Source organism: Dermacentor silvarum, chromosome 3 (assembly GCF_013339745.2).
Source record: "Dermacentor silvarum isolate Dsil-2018 chromosome 3, BIME_Dsil_1.4, whole genome shotgun sequence".
Taxonomy (NCBI): Eukaryota; Metazoa; Arthropoda; class Arachnida; order Ixodida; family Ixodidae; genus Dermacentor; species Dermacentor silvarum.
Genome location: NC_051156.1, coordinates 50,677,925 through 50,700,187, shown reverse-complemented (window position 1 = coordinate 50,700,187; position 22,263 = coordinate 50,677,925). Strand labels below are relative to the sequence as shown.

Sequence of the window (22,263 nt, the reverse complement as noted above, 5' to 3'; positions counted from 1 at the left end):
AGTTAAGGACCGCACAAAGAGCGATGGAACGAAAAATCTTAGGACTAACGTTAAGAGACAGGAAGAGAGCGGTGTGGATCAGAGAACAAATGGGTATAGCTGATATTCTAGTTGACATTAAGCGGAAGGAATGGAGCTGGGCAGGCCATGTAATGCGTAGGGTGGATAACCGGTGGACCATTAGGGTGACAGAATGGATACCAAGAGAAGGTAAGCGCAGTCGAGGTCGGCAGAAAACCAGATGGGATGATGAAGTTAGGAAATTTGCAGGCACAAGTAGGAATACGCTAGCGCAAGACAGGGGTAATTGGAGATCGCGGGGAGAGGCCTTCATCCTGCAGTGGACATAAATATAGGCTGATGATGATGATGATGATGATGATGATTATTATTATTATTATGTGAATATTATGTGCGAGAACCTTCGGTAAGTGGATGTATAAATGTGGACTGCAACAGTTGGCTTGAGGCGCATGTGTAAGATTTGTTTTATTTGCGTTCAACTTTCAAAATGAACATTCCCAAGAGGTTCAGTTCATTTCCCATTGTTCATCAAAGTTATTATAATGATGTATTTAACTCGCAAATTCAAGTCTCATATTTTAATTTCAGGTCGGGTGCTTGAGCGTCTAAAAAACGATGACCGGAGGGATAGGCGTCGCCGCAAGTCTCAAGAGCGTGAGTGCAAATTTATTTCGTAATAGTGACAACGACAGATGCAACTCCTCAATCACATTGGCCGATTATAGAACAAAATAATGGTGCTCGGATTACCATCAGAAATCTTTCTGCGAGCAGCATTCGCAGGTAAGCTACCCGTGAAGAAATTCCGAAAAGAAAAAAATAGAGGTAATTATTAATGCGTATTTTAGCACACCAATAGTTCGCAATACCACACAATACATTCACCTATCCAAGGCCATGCTTCATACTAGAGTTGTGAGGAAGATGATGCAATCGAGCTGTAAGATTATGGAATTCTTTATTCATTCAGAATTTCGGCTCCATCATTGGATATCCCATACCACATATTGCTTCAGTTAATCTGGCTGCCCTGTCAAGCACTGTCCGTCAGTTCTCGCAACATTTCATTTCATTTTTTTTTTCTCCTTAACTATTCCCCTAACGTGGGGAAAATGGGTGTTTTTTCTAAATTACGCCAGACTTTTTCTTCTGAAGGAATATGCTCCCATAAGGACGAGCCTGCGCAAAACTATAAATATCTGCGAAAATCACTCACGGTACATAATCATCCGGCACAAATAATTGCCGACTTATTCAAGCGTGCTGCGTAACATGGATTACCGGTGGTCCATTAGAGTTACAGAGTGGTTACCCAGAGAAGTGAAGCGCAGTCGAGGATGGCAGAAAACTAAGTAGAGTGATGAAGTTAGCAAATTGGCTAGTGCAATTGGAAATCAGCTAGAGCAAGACAGGGGTAATTGGCTATCACAGGAAGAAACCTTCGTCCTGCAGGGGACACAGAAATAGGCTGATGATGATGAAACGTGCTGACACCTTAGATCGCAGGAAGCTACTCAGGGGTGAGAGATATTATGTGCAACGCATACAAAAAATATCGGCTTAACACACTAGGCATCAAACCTAAAAGTACGCTATTTCAGAAAAAAATAACACTTTATTAAAATATTGATTCAAAGTTAACGGCCTAAACAATCTACGCATAAACACACTAAGCAGTCTATCGGCAATCAGACAGCCTTCGCAACACGCTCACGTCATCTTAAGTTAAACCTTCCGCACACACAGGCTGACATCTTTTCAAGAAACCTGAAAGAAAAGGTAGAACTCATATGACTACATCCAGAATGATTTCTAGCAGTCCATCTGGCTGTTCAATGAAAATCAATGGTTACTTTAATCGCGGCAGCGCTAATGTGGCTTACAAACTTCAATGCTCGTCTTGCCACATGCAATACACTAGCCTGTGGGAAACTAGCTTTCGATTTTGTTTTAACAAACACTAAAGGCCAACCTCCATGCAGCGAACTTTCGCAACGAATTTCACGTGACGAAAAATTCGGCGCGAAGCGCCGTCGCGAATTCGTCACACCACACTCCACGCAAGCAAGAGCCGGCGAACGCCGCCGACCATGCGGTCGACGCAGCCCGCGGGGAGTCACCGTGGCCAGACGAGATAGGCTACGAAAAGCGACGTTGGCGAATGAAAGCAGAAGGCAAAACAGCGCCCAAATCAATGTTTTTTACACGTAAAATAAGGCACCCGACCTGAAAAGTGCGTACAATAAGTGCTCGCTGTTAGCCGGCATCTATTTAGACTGTAATTTTTCTTTTTTATTTTGTGAATACCGTGGCACATCAGTATTTCGCCGATACTTATTTCTCGTCTGTCACCCTGTGTTTGTTTACGGCTCTCTCCGCTCACGCGCAGCTGAGTTTTTCTCCCGTCAGCTTCCGCCTTCGAGCCTGCCCTGCCATCGAGGAAACACGGAGAGCTATTAGACAGTTTTCGTACAGCGTACGCAACTAATAGCGTACGCTATACGCTAAAGTACAGCGTACGCTAAGCAGCGCACGTTTATTAATTACAGTTTTAGTTGGCCTGCGAGATCTTGCGATCTCAGAGGCCATATGCTATCGGCACGCCTATCTCTCGGCTTCACCGATAGGTGGCGCTGACATATCTCGAAGGTCCCTCGTTAGGCTTCATGTCGTTTGAAACGAGAAGCGATCGCGAAAACTCGACAAGGTTATCCATAATACACTGTCGTCCAAGCGGCCTGCGACTAAGCGAAAGCCGTCTACGCAGTCATTCGCTACTAACGAAGCAAATTCTACAAAAGCCACGCTAAATTCAAATCGAAGCGGGCAGCGGGGCCCGCCGCCATGTTTTGCGTACGTGGCCTGCGAGAAGGCTCTTTTGTCGCTTCAAGTAGCGAGCCGCCCATATGCCGCACCTACGCGATGCTTCAGCTCGCGTTTTTCTCGGATGTGCCAGTGAAATACGCAAACTTCAATGAAAAGTCTTTCTGAAACACGGCGGTACGCAAGCAATCATGTTGCGGGTATGCATGGGCAGAACATCATCGGGAAGCGAAGCTACATAGAGTACACCAAACAAGCAGCGGCCCATTAACTAGAACATTGAGGCAGAACAACCAAAAAGGAGGTGAAACAGCGCTGGAAAACAAGCGTTTGAAACGAAGGTAGGAAATAGCCGAACAGTAGCCAAACGTCAACAACTGAAACTCCCGTCGACGGGCGCCCGACGGAAGTCAACCTCTGCGCTGTGGTCCGATTTGTCCACGCACTCCGCCGCGCGCGACGACTTTCGGCGGCGGCGGTTCGCTGAGCGGCGAATATCTGGATAGAGTTGATCGCCGCCGAACAGTCATTTTTTTGACGTCGGGCGGCGGGCGGCCGTCGCCGAGCGGCCGCCGCCAAAAGTTCGTCGCTTTTTCGCTCCATGGAGGTTGGCCTTAAGTGCATGACAGAAGCATCCCTAATCTTGCACAGTCCAAGCACGTTATTATGCCTGGCCAAACTTTTAACAATAATGAAGCCACAAACAATTCTACAGTCTAGCTTAAACTCGGATCACTGAGGGAGAAATTAGGAAATCTTTGGTAATACACAAATTTAACCCCATTTATTCAGATATTATCAAAAGTACGAGAAGAGTGTTTTTCTTTCGCTGCTGTTACAGTGAACATGTTTGTAATCTTACACTCATAATTTTTTCATGATGCTATTTTTGTGCTCTTTCTAGTGAAGCTTTTCATTCTGTTGCTGATTCGATATGCGTTTTGTTATCATCACCGTAGTCATGACATGTGTGCTCATTGTTATAATTTTTGGAACGCTTTATCTGACCTCCTTCACAAACGTGGGTTGCTCATTGTCATCATGTGCTATCGCTGTAACTATTGTATCTATGATGCATATTTTGACACTACAGGACATGTTTCTATAATTATTGATAACAGAGTGCATATAAGCATCCTCCCTTTTACCACAATGCTTTCTCTGATGATGAAGCAGAATAGGAAAGAATGTTTATTGCACTAAAAGGTGTACAAAATTACTGTGACAGCATCTGGATCCACAGGCACGATGGCTGGTTGAGGATCTATTAGAAAAAGGCTGAGAAAATACATCACTTAGCGAGTACAATGTAATATGGAAATTAAAGCATCAATGTGCAATGTTCACAATATCAGTAGTAATTTGTGAGCGCCATGTATTGCCTTGCAGGGCCTTACGGTATATGAATAAATAAAACAAATAAAAAATTTCCGCCTCCATTCCACCCTGGGAAAATTGGTGTACAGAGAAGATGTTGCCCACGGTAGACAAGCTCAGCCACCACCAGATGTCGCACCGTCGATAGCAGTGTAGTGTGCACGACCTCGTTCGCGCCATTTCCGTTGGAGCTGCAACGCCGCGGTCCACGTTCGCGGCGTCCACACGCTTGCGCGTAACCCGCGTTCTCGACGTGAACGTCACCGTGATTTTTTAACAGTCTTGCCCTGACGTCGATTACGGTCACAGCACACTCTGCGCGACCGATGCAACGGACAGAGCGCCCACTTATCACGGACAGATACATTGTGTGCACACGTTTGTCACGCGCGGACGCAGATGCGCCGCAGTGCAGCGTATATGCTCATTCTAGTCGACCCAACGTTACTAGTAACGTTAAGTCGACCCTCCGCCTGACTCAAGTGCGTTATTCAAGTAATTCAATTTCTCAAAGTAAAGCGCGTCCCAAAATCTGTTAAGTACGACTTACACACAACCTGCAGACATGACAACATTGGATTTTAATTTGAACATACGGGGAAAAAAATTCTGTTACGCGGAAACTCAAAATTACACTAGCTCTGGAGACGAAAATTTTTCTTTGTCGACGCGACGATGTACACGCACGGACGCAGAACCGGAGTATTTGCCGGAGTATAGCCATGTACAGCTTGGCTGTAAAAAAATGTGCACGCTGATTGGTAGCTCCATGATATAATGAGTCTCTCAGAGTTGGTCAAGAGACTCATTCTATCATATATGGAATGTCTGTCATATATGACAGACATTCAATCAAGCTTGGATACTGTTGCAAATTATGGGGCAAACAAAATATGTTAACGCGATAGTGTTAAGGGCCCGTGTCGCAGAAAATCCGGCGTCGGTGTCGGCTTCGGCGTAAGCATCGGCGTCTGGCGGAAATAATCAAGCCGAACCACATCATCCCGAACCACCCCCACCACGCGGGCTCTTCGCGTGGCGCAAGGCGTTTATCAACAAAAATTGAATTTCACAAAAATAAAATTAGCCAGAAAAACGACTTAACCCCAACCTATAGACGTGATAAAGTCGAATTATATTTTGAATATACGAGGAAAAAACCTGATAAGCAGCTAAGGATCTCTGAGCGCTGGCGCGTTCCACTCTTAATGTTGAAGCTTAAGCGTCCTCCAATTCTGATGGTGTTTCGCTGTACTCTGGTTCTAGGCAACATTGAGGGGAATGTTCAAAAACGACGCCTTTCTAAATTTTGTTCGGGGCCGATGTCGCAGAAAATACGGTGTTCGCGTCAACGGCGTCCAATAAGGTTATCGCGTTCCACTCTTAAAGGCGAAACTTGAACAGTAGTCCACGTTTTTGTTTGACGGCCGTAAATATTGTGGACTATCGGCAGATTAAGATTTTTCTTGCGCCTGTCGAGTGGTTCACCTGAATTTTCATAAAAGTAATCACTGATAGGGCACGATCTTGTAAGCTATATTGTTTACTACTTTTACGCTTTTATGCTGCCTAACAATATTAAATGGTATTATGTTCAGATTTCTTTAAATGTTCCCCGGATGGTGCGTCCGTGGGTACTGATGCAATTGTTCGTATAGTTTTTTTTTTTTTCAGGCTACTGGCCGCAAAGCAATATGAATTGTGTGTAGCACAGCGATTATAGGCAATGTCAGGTTAGAGGGAAACATTTTACAGCAAAGCTGTTCAGGGCTCACTTTTCGATGATCGCGTCCGGCAATAGAGAAACACTCTGATTGGCCGTATGCTGTAGTTGCGAGTGAAAGCGGACGAGGGCGAGGGACGCGCGCTTTCACGGGAAGCGAACCCACGGTGGATAGCAAACGCGACTTATGCACGAGTGAAAGCGCGAAAGGGCGAAAAAACGTTGTCGCAGTTTCACCTGAAAGGCGAAGCATCAATTGCGATAGCAAACTTGTAGAGAGCTAAACGGAGCAATGATATTAGCTTTATCAGCTGTATAAACTTGGACATGCAGCAGCATCGGCAACACGCAGAACTGTTGTCGACGCCATCGGCGTTTTGCCCGCGTTTGCTCAAAATGCGTGCGGCGTTGGTGACTGTTGCCGGAGCCTCTGATATAAATAGGCACTGCGTTCCGCAGCTAAACGTCGCCTCCCTTCGCTCCTCCTCCCCCACGGCCTCTCGCTCGTCGGAAGAAGGCGCGTTTGCTCTACATACATGGTGATTGTGAAGGAGAACAGAGACGCCTACTTCTGCAGCCCTTAAGCGAGCACGGCGCAGAACGCGCGTTTATTCTCCGCCGTGCGTTCACTCCCCGTGAAAGACGCGCCCCTCGCGCCCTTTCACTCGCACATACAGCGTTCGGCGCGCGGCGACGATTTCTTCTCCAAATGACGTCATACGGAACCTCACGGCGACGGCGACGGCGACGGCAGAAATCTGCTTTTGAGTGTCCATATAATTGCTATCGCAATAAAAACACCGCATATCCACGGGGTGAATGATGATGAGTGGGCGAAGCTCCGGAGGGAATCATCGGTAAACCGTGAATCTTCCGTGTAATTCGCCCAGTCTCGCCGCACTAAATCGCACGATTGACTTCCACCAATGACACGCGCCATATGTGACGTCATTCCTATTTTATAACAGCGCCCTTCATTGTAATTGCACCATCTCCCGCTTAAGGGGACGCTAGCACAAACGCGTTAGAAACGTGCAGTACTCTCTAGTAAGGGGGAGAGGCCACAGCGTCTTACGCAGCCGTTTACACATGCCGGAACGTGCCATGGTGCACCGCGTTTGCCGGCGCCATCAGCGTTTATGAATACGGGGGTAAGGTGGAGAGGCCACAGCGTCTTACACCAGCTTCTTACACGGGCCGTAACGCGCTAGCACAAACGCGTTAGAAACGCGCAGTTTTTCGTTAATGTTGGGTCATAGCCTCCTCTATACTTTTCGTGCCCGCGCGTTGGCGCGGAATACACAGGCGGCGTCCGTCCCTCATAGTTCCGGTGCTTGCCGCTAGAAGCCGCCCCGATCCCACAATAACAGCAGACGACGTGGCCTATGTGCACGCTTGCATTGGTGATCGTCTAGAAACGTCTTCATGGCATTAGACTATCCGTATACGCTAAATAGGGTGCACACATAAAATTTTTAACACAAACACTGCATGCGGAATGCAATGCGAACTTTTATATTTGATTTCGCGCTCATAGCTTGAGCACTTTTCGAGACAACGGTTTGGCGTGGAAATCTTTCGCAAAGTCGTGTTTGTCAGTCACGCTCGTCGCGAAGTTCACAAAAAGTGGACGGATAAACTTCATAAACACAACGTCCAAGAGTTTTTCATGATGGCCTGAGGCTGACCACTTGAGTTGTTCACGTTTTTGAAGTACTTTCGCGGCGTTGTCAACGGCAGCCTTTAGTGGCTGCTTCATCTTTCTCGCTTTTGCGAGGAAAACTTCCAGGTACTTCTTTAGCGAATGCAGAACCATTACAAGCTCAGCAGACGGATGGAGGAGTCCACCTCTGTCCTGGTGCCTAATTAAGGCATCCGATAGCGTAGAAGTGTTTGGTTTCGTTACTAGAGTGAAGCATTCATCACAGGAAATGGTTTCGTGGATTTTTCGTGCGATATATCCACCAACCATTGCTAGTGCAGCAACATCTGGTGTTGGGAGCAACGTCTTCCCCCTGTCGAGATGCTCCTCGAGGGTCGTGGTACGCTTCCTGAGGGCTACATCGCTTCTTTCGGTTTGCTTTAGAGGCTGCAAATATGATGAATACTCTTGGAAGACGCTGGGCACAACGCCTTTCTTCAGTCTTCGTGTCGTGCACCCTTCTTTAAAGTCGGACGGGACGAATTGTTATTCCACTGTTTGTCGGCTACAAACAGTGGAATAACAAGATGTGCTATTTGGGGTCCAGTTGTCTCTCGAGATTACCTTAAGCCACTTTTCGCGAAGTTCTTGGTCACTGGAAATTTCGTTGGAATGATACTCCGGTTTCTTTCCGGCCGCTCCATGATTTGCAGTGCGGTACGCAGCAGTACGGCATTGTGCAGCATTCGGGGCGCAACCAAACTTCTGAGCTTGGACAGCCGCCTTTTCTCTTTATCGGTAGTGCTGCACACAACAAAAATACCACTTTTAGGCATGTTGCCTTGAAACAAGCGAATTTTCTTTACGATGTAACACATTTAACAGAGAACTTACCCGAGTCGACCAAAAGTTGGAAGAAAGCGCACACAGGCACGGCTGTCTCAGTGAGTGCTGCAGTTAGCAAAGCACTTTGGGGACACGCACCACACTAGAAAGAACATCAACTGGCAAGCAGAGTTTTAGAACAAGCACGGTAAACTAATTTTGCACGTGGCGGGAAAACCGCAGTATTGTCATCGTGGTGCGTGTGTCCATGTGCGCTTCGTGGCGTAGTGGTTAGCGTCGCGCGTTCGGAAGCGAGGGGTCCCTGGTTCGATTCCGCTACGGACACAACTTTCGGATTTCTTTTTCTCATAAAAGTAGACGTGGCTACCTACTACGACGACTACTACTACTACATACTACATACTACACTACATACTACATAATACATACTACTACTACATACTACAGAGGAGGGACAGACCCACACCCTAAGGAGCTTCGCCCCTAAAACGCGCGCTTTCACGGGGAGCGATCGCACGGCGGCGAGCAAACGCGACTTCCCAGTGGAAGGGGAGCCATTTTTGTTTCTCTATGGAGGAGCGGTGGGCGAGGAGGGCATCGAAGAACCCTAGACTGCGCCTGTGCGTGCCCGCTCTCTCCCGGGCCTGACCGGCCTGGCACAACACCCCTGCAGACTCTGCAGCACACCAAGGCCTTCCATCTCGGCCTGATACGTGCCGCCTATGCCTGCCGGTTTTGCTTCGCCCAGCCATGGCGACTCCACTCTATCCCTTCTTTCGCTCCCACTTACCCCTCCCCGTTGGCGCTGAGCCATGCTCCCTCAAGGGCTGCAGAAGATAGCGCCAACCTTTCCCTTTCCCTCAAGAACCACTTATCATCATCATCCCGCTCTCCCACTGCTGCGCATACCCGCAGCCCTGCCGGCCTCTGCCGCCGACTCTCTCTGGGCTCTCGCCCGCCTCTCCCCTAACAGTGTTGACAATGGTGTTTAGCCGTTCCTTCACGTAGCCAGCGTTTTGACCAACGTTTATAGAAAAGTATATATAAACGTTGGTTTTGACAGCGGTTGTGTGCGGTCACACACACGCGCACAACTGTTGTCGACGGCGGCGGCGTTTTGCCCGCGTTCGCACCGAACGCGCGCCGCGTTGGTGACGTGTTTATGAAGAACAGTGACAACCTTTGCCGTACATCCTATGGCGGTGTACCGTAGCGACCATAAGGCCATGCTGCCTGTGTTCACTAAATAAATGAAAACCACCGGATCATATATGTTTCTCATTATTTATTAGTTCAAATAACCAATTACACCATCACATCTTAATAGTGATTATTGGAAATACATAATTCCCAACATAGCACAGCTTCGCTGGCCTTCCATTTCCACCCCATTGGAAGGGCTGAGTTTTTTTAAGTATAATATACGGGGTATTGGTAAAGTGACATATATTCCAACCTTATATAGCGTGAAGCATAGAATGCTCAGTTCTTTTTGTACACATGCTCAATATGAGTTGCCCAATGGAATGCTGAGTCTAGAGTTACACCAACATAAGTACGTGCATTTAGTTTCTGAATCGCAGTTCCCCCAATGTGCAGCCCGCATGTTTCGGGTACCTCTTTTCGGTTAGAGGCAAATAAAACGTAGGTAGTATTCTTTGTATTTAGCACTAAATTGTTTTATTTAAACCTTTTAGAAGTTTCTTGTTATTTATGAGCGATTAATTGCTCTTCCTGTAGGGATTGGTGTGTTATTAATACGCAGAGCAGTATAAGGAGCTCTACATATAGAGCTCCTTGCGTGTGGGTCAAGGAGAGATGATAGTTATTGGATAGGTTAGCCATGCCACGGCCGAAACGTTAGTAAAGACGCGTTTTCGTTAGTGTGCTGAATATTTATTTCTGCTATATGTGTGTATATATATATACAGCTACATATAGTACATATATATATATAGGATATATGTAATTATAATAAATAAATAATCAGAGATTTAGTTTCTATTTCTAGACACGCCTGAGCACCGGCATCAAAATGAGAATTAATCTAACTTTTTTTTTCGTTTTCCTCAGCGGGGCGACTCACAGCGGAAGGACGGGACACAAATGTTGAATTGTTTATCGTGGAACTTCACGTGATTTGCGACAAAGCGCACCAAGTTAACTTCAAGAAGAATGAAGATTTAATCGCCTATATGGCCGTCATGTCAAATGCAGTAAGTATGGTGACTTTGTAGATAAGCGTCTGCTTCTATTTGTTCTTTTTCACCATAAAAGCACACGTTCTAATTATTCATCTGCACGACTGAAAGAAAGTTCCAGTTGAACAAAGGCATCTTTGGAGCCACAGTATATCTGCAAAGTTTTCGGTAGCCACCTTACGGCCGCGTTTAAACCCAGCCGATCAAGGTTGGGTTTAAACAGGTTCTCCTATAACACATACACTGAAAAGTGCCATCGTATTTCTCAAATTATCGTGATACTGCGGCACTCAAACCCGAAAAAAACAGATGTCAAAAGCAGTTAGCTCTGTGCCATTATGAGTGTCATCGTGCTGGGCAGACAGCAATTTATCATTTCATCGCTTCCAGAAAGAAGCAGACGATGCTGATCGGAGAGTGACACGGGTAAAAAACTTTGCGTAGCTTGCACATTTGGTGCAATGGTAAAGAGACAGCGGAGCTGAGGGGCACCTGCTAGCCCACGCTATTGCCTAGGCTAAGCACTACCAAGTCATCCCTAGCATTTCCCGGAATTTATTGATGATTGATCGATTATCTAAAAGCTATTGATTGGCTATCGATTGGCTGTCGCAAGGTATTGGCCACGCATTTGGGCTAGGCTAAGCACTACCAAGTCATATCCAGAATTTTCCGGAATTGATTGATTATTGATTGCTTAGCTATTGATTCGCTATCGATTTGCTATCGCAAGGTATTGGCCACGTATTTGGGCTAGGCGAAGCACTACGAATGCCTGCACACGGCGCACTGTCATTGAAAAGAAAAGTGTTCAATCTTTGCATTCTATCGGTGTTAACATATGGGGAAGAAACTTGAAGGTTAACAAAGGAGCTCAGGAACAAGTTAAGGACCGCACAAAGAGCGATGGAACAAAAAATGTTAGGCCTAACGTTAGGAGACAGGAAGAGAACGGTGTGGATCAGAGAGCAAACGGGGATCGCCGATATTCTAGTTGGCAATAGGAGAAAAAAATGGAGCAGGGCAGGCCATGTAATGCGAGGATAGATAACCGGTGGACCATTAGAATTGCACAATGGATACCAAGAAAAGGGAAGCGCAGTCGAGGACGGCAAAAAACTAGGTTGGATGCTTAAGTGCGAAATTTGCAGGCGCAAGTTGGAATCAGCTAGCGCAAGACAGGGGTAATTGGAGATCACAGGGAAAGGCCGTCGTCCTCCAATGGACATAAATATAAGCTAATGATGATGATGAAGCACTATCAAGTCATCCCCAGCATTTTCCGGAATTTATTGATAATTGATCGATTATCGATCAGCTATTTATTGGTTATCGATTGGCTATCCTAAGGTATTGGCCACGTATTTGGGCTAGGCTAAGCACTACCAAATCATCCCCTGTATATTCTCACGGGTATAAAACAATTTACAAGATGTATTTACACGAGATACATAAACAGCAGCTGAGAATCCAGAGAGGCTGTTGCTACTTCATCGTCTTCTCCGTCGTCGACATTGCCTGCTTTCCTCACCGTAACACAACCCCCGGCGGAAAAAGCACCGTCCCGGTGCTTCAGATGGGGCCATAGGTGAGGGCATAATAGGGCTTAAGCCGAGAGACGTGTACGACGTCGGGTGATGTGGAACCGGGTGGCGCGATGGTGTCACTGGAATGATCTCATACGTGACATTGGTCACTTGACGTAGAACGCGGTAAGAGCCTTTGTAGCACGGACCGAGTTTCTCGGAGAGCCCCACTCAGCGGCAAGTGGACCAAAGTAGGACGAGAGAGCCTGGTGAAAAGTATGTCTCACGATGGCGGCAATTGTAAGCCTGCTTTTGAGTTTTCTGCGATGCCAACAAACGAGTACGGGCAAGCTGGCGCACATAGTCAGCATGGGCGATGGCGTCGCGGGCATACTTGGTCCCCGAATGCCGCACCAAGGGAATCGAAGCGTCCAATGGTAATACAGGGTCACGACCGAACAGCAAGTAAAAGGGGGCATATCCCGCAGTATCGTGGCGTGATGAATTATAGGCGAACGTGACACAGGGTAGCGCAACATCCCAGTCCTTGTCGTCGGGTGAAATGTATTTCGGTAGCATGTCAGTGACGGTCTGATTAAGTCGCTCAGTAAGGCCGTTTGTCTGGGGATGATAGGAGGTAGCTAGTTTGTGCTTGGTGGGACAGGAGCGTATGATATCGGCGATGACTTGGCAGAGTAAAGTGCGGCCATGGTTGGTAAGGAGCTGTCGCGGGGCGTTATAGACTAAAAAGATGTCCCGGAGTAGGAAATCGGCGACGTGAGTCGCGCAGCTCGTGGGAAGCGCCCGAGTGATGGCGTATCGCGTCGCGTAATCAGCAGCCACAGCGATCCACCTGTTGCCGGAGCTGGACTCGGGGAAAGGGCCAAGGAGATCCAAACCCACGCGGAAGAACGGCTCAGTTGGAATGGCGATCGGCAGTAGATACCCGGCAGGAAGCATTGCTGGCTTTTTCCGATCTTGACAGGGCTTGCGAGCAGCTACGTATCGCCGTACGGAGCGTGCGAGGCCGGGTCAGTAGAAGCGGCGGCGCACGCGGTCGTAAGTGCGAGCAACCCAAAGTGTCAGGCAGTAGGTGCATCATGAAGCTCATGAAACACGGTTAAGCGGAGGTGTTGGGGAACGACAAATAGAAGGGGAGGACCGTCAGGGTGAAAATTGCGGCCGTACAACTTCCCGTCGTTGAGGGCAAACCACCGTAACGATGGATGAGTGGGAGCAGATTCCATTCGGTCAATGCGGGTCCTCAAGGTAGCGTCATGGCGTTGCTCGTGGGCCATGTCCAAAAGCTAGGAAATTGAAAGAACACTTGCGGAAACGTCCGTGTTGGCGTTGACGGCCATGTGTACAGGGTAACTGGACAAGCAGTCAGCGTCATTGTGTAGGCGACCAGACCTATACACCACAGAACAGGAATACTCCTGTAGCCGCAAAGCCCATCGTCCAAGCCTCCCTGTGGGATCTTTTAAGGACGAAAGCCAACAGAGGGCGTGGTGGTCCGTTACAATAGAAAAGGGTCTGCCGTATAATAGGGGTGGAATTTCGCTACTGCCTACACAAAGGCCAAACATTCGCGCTTGGTAATAGAGTAATTCCGCTCCGCAGGTGACAACAGACGGATAGCGTACGCGATAATACGTTCACGGCCGCGTTGAACTTGTGCCAAGACGGCACGGATGCCGTGGCCACTGGCATGGGTGCGCACCTCTGTAGGGGCTGACGTATCGAAGTGTCCTAGAATCGACGAGGTGGTGAGTATGGCGGTAAGGGTGGAAAAGGAGGCGGCCTGAGAGGCTCCCCATGAAAACGGCACACTTTTCTTCAGTATATCTGTCAGAGGGCGTGCTATGATGGCAAAATATTTAGCAAAGCAGCGGAAGTAAGAGCAAAGGCCCACGAAACTTTAGGATATCTTTTGCGGACAGTGAGACAGGAAACTCTTTCACAGCGTGAATTTTCTCGGGGTCTGGTTGGTTGCCAGACGCATTGACGACATGTACAAGAACAATAAGTTCACGGTGGCCGAAGTCACATTTCTTCGAGTTGAGCTGTAGACCGGCCTTGCGAAAACCAGCAAGTACAGCTGAAAGGCGCTCAAGGTGTCTGCTGAATGTGGGCGAGAACACGATAACATCGTCTAGGTATCAAAGACAAGTCGACCACTTGAATACTCGGAGTAATCAGTCCATCATACGCTCAAAGGTAGCCGGAGCATTGCATAGCCCAAAAGGCATAACTTTGAAATGGTAAACACCATCAGGCGTTATAAAGCCGGTCTTTTCACGGCAATTTGCCAATATCCGGACCGTAGGTCATTGGACGAAAAATATATTTCCCCGTACAGGCAATCAAGGGCTTCATCTATACAAGGTAGTGGGTAGACGTCCTTCTTCGTGATGTAGTTGAGGTGCCGGTAGTCGACGCAGAATCTCCATGTTCCGTCGTCCTTTTTGACCAGCACAACAGGTGACGCCCAAGGACTTGACGACGGCTCAATGATGTCTTTAGCGAGCATCTTGCCTACTTCGGTTTTGATGAATTGGCGCTCCGAATCTGAAACTCGGTAGGGTCGCCGATAGATGGGAGGATTATCGTCTGTATGTATACGGTGTTTGACAAGTGACGTCTGGCCTAAGGGAAGGTTGTACAGGTCGAATATGTCCTTGTACGAAAGCAATAAACTGCAGAGCTGTTCAGCCTCCACAGGTGTGAGATTCGGGGCGATCATTTTCCTAATGTCGTGATCAGTACAATTGGCAGACCGGTAAGGCTCACAGGAAGCGTCGACGGCAAAAGTCTCAATACAGCGAACTTCTAAAGCAGTGGTCGTAGCCAGGGTGATATCTTTAGGCATGCACAATTTGCTTTGTGAGCCCGAAGTTCACCACAGGGAGATACGTGCGATTGTCTGTGACTCGCAGTATTGTATGCGGGACAGTAACGTTGTGGCTCAGAACGATGGCTGTTATAGGAGCGGAAATTTACTCACCATCGGCAACTGGCGTAGATGGCGCCATTTCAATGTATGTCAAGGCCTGTGGTTGAACGGGAACAAAGTCAGTCGGTCTTAGGCGAATTTCATGAGGGGTCGGAGGATCGTGCAACAAAGGCAGGTAAAGACGCACAGTACTTCATGAATTGAAGTATTTGTAGATTATCCTGTGGCGACGAGCGACCACGTAGACCGGTAAAGTCTCGGTCTCTCGCGGGAGAGGAAAAACCGACGATCTCTTAGCGTAGCATTTTTAATCTGTCTCGGAACGCTAGCCCGTGCCGGCGCCTGCCAGCAGCTAATGCCTCGTGTAAACGCGAGCGTCTCATGCGACGCCGATGCTGCTACCGCCACAGAGGGCTCTCCCCTAGAGAGGAGGAACGTTCGACGAACGATGGAAAGTCCACGTGACGCGGCGTGTCCTGGCGTTGGTCTTGGGTGTCACCTACGGAGGCGGCGTCGATGGATGCAGCAGGGTTGCGTCCCACATTGGTGGGGCCGATGGCGCGGGTGCTTCTATGTAGGCAGGGTCCAGCGCAATTTTGTCTGATCGGCCGTTGACGTTCACAACAAAAGTCGCCGGACGATGGTCGAGAGCACAATATGGCCCGGAGTAGTGTGGCTGTAAAGGCTTCCACATGGCACAGTTACGCACGAAAACGTGGGTAGCAGAGGTGAGTGCGGGAGGATTGTACGGAGGCCTTGCTTCTTGTGAACGTGTAGGCACGGGGCGTATCTGGCCGAAGAAAGCTCGCAGTTCGGTAACATAGTCGGCAGGTGATGGCATAGGTGTTTTGGTGGTGGCGACAAAGAAATCGCATGGAAGGCGTAGGTGAGTGCCGTAGACTAGCTCAGCACAGGAGCAACCTAGGTCGCTCTTGAGAGCAGCTCTGATGCCATGTAAGATGAGAGGCAAATGTAGAACCCACTTCTCCGGCAATTCATTTGCTACAAGGGAGGCCTTTAGATGCCGCTGAAAACGTTCAACAAGTCCATTGGACTGCGAGTGATAAGCAGTCGTGCGAAAACGTGTCGTTCCGAGTAGTTTGAGTAGCTCGTTGAATAGTGCTCAGTCAAATTGCCGACCGCGATCGGTCACTATTGTGGATTGGTAGCCGAACCTTGCAATCCATGTAGAAACGAAAGCTGCAACAGTGCTGCCCGATGCTTGCTTCATCGGTTCCTTAAATTGGGCGTCAGAACATTGAAATCAAATCAGAATTTAATTGTTTTAGATTATTCGGCCTAATTTAACACCCTAAGCTGTCAGTTTATTCGCTCGCGATAAATTTAGGCGCAACTGCACGCAGGTTCTGGTTTTGGAGAATTCGACCTACGTACGGCATCGGTAGCTTGTTTCCCGACACCGTCCACGTAAACAAATTCCTTTATAACTGGTTTAATTTGACTCTAAGTCATGAATATACAATACCAAAAAATGTAAATTTGTTTAAGGGCCCCTAAACGACTTCCGATATTTTTTAAAGATTTGAAGTAAACACACGGATCGAGTTCAGAATGCCGTCACGATCAACGATGTCAAACACTGCAGCGCTACGCGCTGCTAGTGCTTCGCAAAATTAAAAAAAAGACAATGTCGTGCTCCTCTCCAAGCCTTAATTGGCTAGTACGCTGTACCTTAGCGGTCCCCTGCCGCTCCGCTGCCCCAGCGGTCGTCGTGATGTCACCAGGGTGAATCTGGTGATGTCAACGGGAGCAACGATGTCGATTGGTCGAACAAGAACCTACGACTTCCGATTACTCTTCTAGCCGGTACGCGCGCTCCCGGCTCTTCCTCGTCGTGTTACTGGCTTGTGCGCACTTGCGAATCGATAATTACAGCCCGTAACGCAAGTGCCAAATCGCTCGCGTTCCAACGCAGTCGTGCTTAGCGGTGTGCGACAGTGTTGGCAGAGTGCGACAGTGTTGGCCTTTCTAGACGTGCGCGCAACACAGGGTCCATAGCACGAGCCGGCACGGCAGCCACAGCGGGTAGCCACAGTGGGTAGCACGTTACCGGCACGGTCACTCGCCGTACGCCGTTTGACATTCGCGGGACGCCGTTCGACAGCGGTTTTGCTCCTCGCGAACGGCGAGATTTCCTTGCCGTAGAGAGGATCCTACCGGGACCCATTTGTGCGGCAGCCTCACCGCCGCTGATCGCGCGACGGCGCCGATATCGTCGCTAGGCCATTTCTGGTTCACTTCACAGCTAAAGTGGACGGCGCTTCGTAATGAATTACCGACGCTCACAAGCCGCCATATTTTCGTATCTTTGTTATCGCTCTTCGAAATAATTGTACCCAAAGAAGAAAAATACGATCATTAGCTGCGCCGTCGGATGCGATGAGAGCACAGCCGAGCCTGTCGTCGCATGTCGGTAGCCGTGCTTTGCAGCTGAGCTCGACAAGTATCAGAGCCCTCGTTCATGTTTTACGTTTGACAGTGGATTTAGTTTTACAGTGTATATGGCTAGGCGAAACGAAAAACCGTTCGCGACACACATGTTTCGATAAACGTTTACTTTGGCTGCGCCGTCAGTTACGTCGTTCTCTACGTCGCACCCAAGCGCACGCGCCATTGGCAGCGCCGTTAGTGACGTCGTTCTCTGCGTCGTACCTGCTCTGCATGCCCGCAACGCCGCCTCCTCGGCTCGCCATTGTACATGCGTTCGATATCTCGAGTTAGCTCGGCGTCGTGGTTAGCAGCATCCGCCCGCCATTGGCGCTTGCGTTCCACTTCGCGATTTCAACGTGGACGTTTCGTTGCAGCCGAAGCTAAAGTGCCTCTCGAGAAACTCCCGCCGAAAGAGGGTGTTGACCCAGGTAAACGCGTTCAAGCCATTGCCACGTTGGCGCTGCTCTGCCCGCAACGCCACCTCCTCGGCTCACCGTTGTCGCATGCGTTCGATATCTCGAGTTAGCTCGACGTCGTGGTTATTCAACCGCCCGCCATTGGCACTTGTGTTCCCCTTGAAACACAAACATGTAACCAATAATTGAGAAACATTTCAATAGAGCGTCGGGATTAACCCACTAATAAACACCGGGGCCGCATGTTTCAGCTTCGCTGGTTAACCATCTGAACGGAGTACTTGGGCGGTATTTTTTTTCATAAAATGTACAATTTGTGCATCGCTTTATCTAACAAAAACTACTTTGCTTGGAACAGAAGCTGCAACCGATGTTTTCGTAGCTGGTGGCGGAGGCGCGCAGCTTCGCGGTCGTCGATTGGCCCGTTGATCGTGCTGCGGGCGGTGCGCCGCATGAACTGCCGTCTATATTTGGACATCTCTCGCGTGGCAGACGTTCTACGTAACGGGGGCCGGTTCGCCGTCGGTATGTTTGCCGTTAGCGTGGACGTGCCTTAAAAGTGGACATTGTATTGAGAAGGGCGTTGGCGATGGTGTATGTCACGTGATATTAAGAGGAGCACTAAGCGAGGAGGAGCACTAAGCGAGGAGGAGAGACCAGCCGACGAGGAGAGTAGTGAAGTAAAGAGCGAAACGAGCGAGAACCGTGTTTCGATCATCAAACGCTTTTAACTTCACTATTACAGCACCATTTCGAAAAATTCTCGCGCCTACATGTTCATTGTAGACTCGTGCAGAACTGCAACACCAGAACTAACTTTCAACCTCTGGGTGGTTTAGGGCTCTTTATAATAAGCTATGGCTATACTTCCAAAACCGGTTAAAAAAACGCAATTTCTTCCGATTGGTTATTATTAAATGCGAAGCATTTCTTGGCGAACATTTGCGAGTACCTATCTATCTAGCCGCGTACGTCTTGGAGCTCTCATGGTCGTTTCGTTAATTTGGTATGTACTGAAACTGACATAGTATGACAAGAGTGAAAAACATAATGGTAGGTCATGACATGAATGCCATGACATGTGTCTCATGTACGTCATGAAACAGCCGCGTACGTCTTGGTGCTCTCATGGCCGTTTCATTAACTTCATCATCATCATCAGCCTATATTTTATGTCCACTGCAGGACAAAGGCCTCTCCCTGCGATCTCCAATTACCCCTGTCTTGCGCTAGCGTATACCAACTTGCGCCTGCAAATTTTCTAACTTCATCACCCCATCTGGTTTTTGCCGACCTTTACTGCGCTTCCCTTCTCTTGGTATCCATTCTGTAACCCTAATGGTTCATCGGTTATCCATCCTACGCATAACACGGCCTGCCCAGCTCCATTTCTACCGCTTAATGCTAACTAGAATATCGGCTATCCCCGTTTGTTCTCGGATCCACACCGCTCCGTTCCTGTCTCTTAAAGTTAGTCCTAAGATTTTTCGTTCCATTGCTCTTTGTGCGTCCTTAACTTGTTCTCGAGCTTATTTGTTAACCTCCAAGTTTCTGCCCCATATTTTAGCACCAGTAGAATGCAATGATTGCACACTTTTCTTTTCAACGACAGTGGTAAGCTCCCAGTCAGGATTTGGCGATGTCTGCCGGAGGCACTCCAACGCAATTTTATTATTCTGTGAATTTCTTTTTCATGATCAGGGTCCCCTGTGAGTAATTGACCTAGATAAACATGCTCCTTTACAGACTCTAGAGGCTGACTGGCGATCCTGAATTCTTGTTCCCTTGCCAGGCTATTGAACATTATCTTTGTCTTCCATATATTCATATTCAACCCAATTCTTACACTTTCTCGATTGAGGTCCTCAATCATTTGCTGTAATTCGTCTCCATTGTTGCTGAATAGGACAATGTCATCTGCAAACCGAAGGTTGCTGAGATATTCGCCGTTGATCCTCACTCCTAAACCTTCACAGTCTAAGAGCTTGAGTACTTCTTCTAAGCATACAGTGAATAGCATTGGAGAGATTGTGTCTCCTTGCCTGACCCCTTTCTTGATAGGTAACTTTCTACTTTTCTTGTGGAGAACCAAGGTAGCTGTGGTATCCTTGTAGATATTTGCCAAAATATTCACGTATGCCTCCTGTACTCTTTGATTACGCAATGCCTCTATGACTGCTGGTATCCCTACTGAATCAAATGCGTTTTCATAATCTATGAAAGCCATACAGAGATGTTGATTGTACTCCGCAGATTTCTCGATCACCAGATTGATGACATGGATATGATCCATTGTAGAATATCCCTTCTTGAAGCCAGCCTCTTCTCTTGGTTAGTTGAAGTCAAGTGTTGCTCTGATTCTATTGGAAAATTATCTTGGTGAATATTTTATACAATGCTGAAAGCAAGCTAAGGGGTCTATAATTCTTCAATTCTTTAGCGTCTCCCTTCTTATGGGTTAGTATAATGTTGGCGTAGTTACAGTTCTCTGTTACACTTGAAGTTGTGAGGCATTGTGTATAAAGGGCCGCAAGCTTTTCAAGCATGTTGTCTCCACCATCTTTGAATAAATCTAATGCTATTCCATCTTCTCCAGCAGCTTTTCCTCTGGTCATGTCTTTCAAGGCCCTTCTAACTTCATCGCTAGTTATAGAAGGAGCCTCTGTATCCGGTTCATCACTATTTCGAATGAAAGTAGCCTGGCTGTTTTGGGCACTGTACAGGTCAGTATAGAATTCTTCCGCTGCTTTTACTATGTCATCGCAATTGCTGATGATATTACCATGCTTATCTTTCAGTGCATACATCTTGCCTTGTCCAATGCCAAGCTTTCTTCTTACTGATTTAATGCTGCGTCCATATTTCACGGCTTCCTGAATCTTTCCCACGTTATAATTTCGAATATCACTTACTTTCTTATTGTTGATCAGTTTTGACAGTTCAGCGAATTCTATCTGATCTCTTGAGTTGGACACTTTCATGTTTTGTTGTTTCTTCATTAGGTCCTTTGTTTCTTGGGAGAGCTTACCTACGGGTTGCCTTGGTGCCTTACCTCCCACTTCAATTGCTGCTTCTGAGATCAACCTAGCTACGGTTTCATGAATTACCTCTATGTTGTCTTTATCTTCATTTTCTAAAGCTGCATATTTGTTGGCGAGCACTAGCCTGAATTGGTCTTCTTTTACACTTACTGCCTCTAGGTTGGCATGTTACCTCGTGACTAATTTCACTCTTTCTCTCTTCAAATAGAGAGAAATCGTAGACCTTACTAACCTATGGTCACTGCACTTTACCTTACCTAACACTTCTAAATCCTGCACTATGCTTGGATCGGCAGAGAGTATGAAATCTATTTCGTTCCTTGTTTCTCCATTAGGGCTTTTCCAGGTCCACTCCTTGTTGCTGCGCGTCCTGAAGAAGGTATTCATTATTCGGAGCCTATTCCTTTCCATGAATTCTACTAACATCTCTCCTCTTGCATTCCTAGAATCGATGCCTTAGTTGCCTATTGCTGGCTCACCAACCTGCTTTTTCCCCAATTTTGCATTGAAGTCGCCCATGACTACAGTATACTGAGTTTGCACCTTTCTCATTACTAATTCAACATCTTCATAAGACTGTTGTATTTCTTCATCATCGTGACTAGAGGTTCGGGCGTAGGCTTGTATGACCTTCATTTTGTAGCTCCTATTCAGCTTTATTACAACGACTGCTACACTCTCATTAATGCTGTAGAATTCATCAATGTTGGCCGCGATGTTGTTATGGACTAGGAATCCTACCCCGGATTCTCTCTTCTCTGGAAGACCTCTGTAGCAGAAGACGTGGCCGTTAGTCAGCACTGTGTAAGCCTCACAAGTTCTTCTTACCTCACTAAGGCCAATAATATCCCAGGCAATGCCTGATAATTCTTATCATAATAATTCTGGTAATTCCGATAATTCGTTAACTTAGTATAGGTACCAAAATTGCCATAGTATGACAACATTGCTTGCCGAACATAAATGATAGGTCATGACATGAGTGTCATGTAGGTCATGAAACTGCCGCCTAAAATGACCATGACCCAGCAAAAAAACATTGAAACTCAAAAACTGCTCAAAGAGGTTGGGACGGGGGTACCAAGAGAAGGAAACAGTAAAGGATAATGGTAGAAGTCATCGTCATGTGCATGATTCTGTAAAAATAACAATAACTCAGAGAAAATAAATGAACACTAAAAAAACACTAAAATGGGTTTGCACCTGGCTACTGAGTGAAGAAAACACTAAAGACTGG

The 22,263-nt window shown here is 47.4% G+C and overlaps 2 protein-coding genes across 9 annotated transcripts in view; both read left to right on the top strand.

Annotated features, from left to right (window-relative positions):
* LOC119444336 (venom metalloproteinase antarease-like TtrivMP_A) overlaps positions 1-22,263 on the top strand; it is a 1,295,510-nt gene that overhangs the window by 762,158 nt on the left and 511,089 nt on the right. The window contains exons 5-6 of one of the 8 annotated variants that reach the window (XM_049663289.1): positions 613-678; positions 10,524-10,651. The exons of the other annotated variants lie outside the window; for them this stretch is intronic. Of the exons in view, the coding sequence (XP_049519246.1) occupies positions 613-678; positions 10,524-10,651 (194 nt within the window). The remainder of the gene's footprint in view (positions 1-612; positions 679-10,523; positions 10,652-22,263) is intronic. 8 annotated transcript variants of the gene reach the window in all.
* LOC119445424 (zinc metalloproteinase/disintegrin-like) overlaps positions 1-22,263 on the top strand; it is a 512,423-nt gene that overhangs the window by 217,336 nt on the left and 272,824 nt on the right. The window lies entirely within an intron of this gene.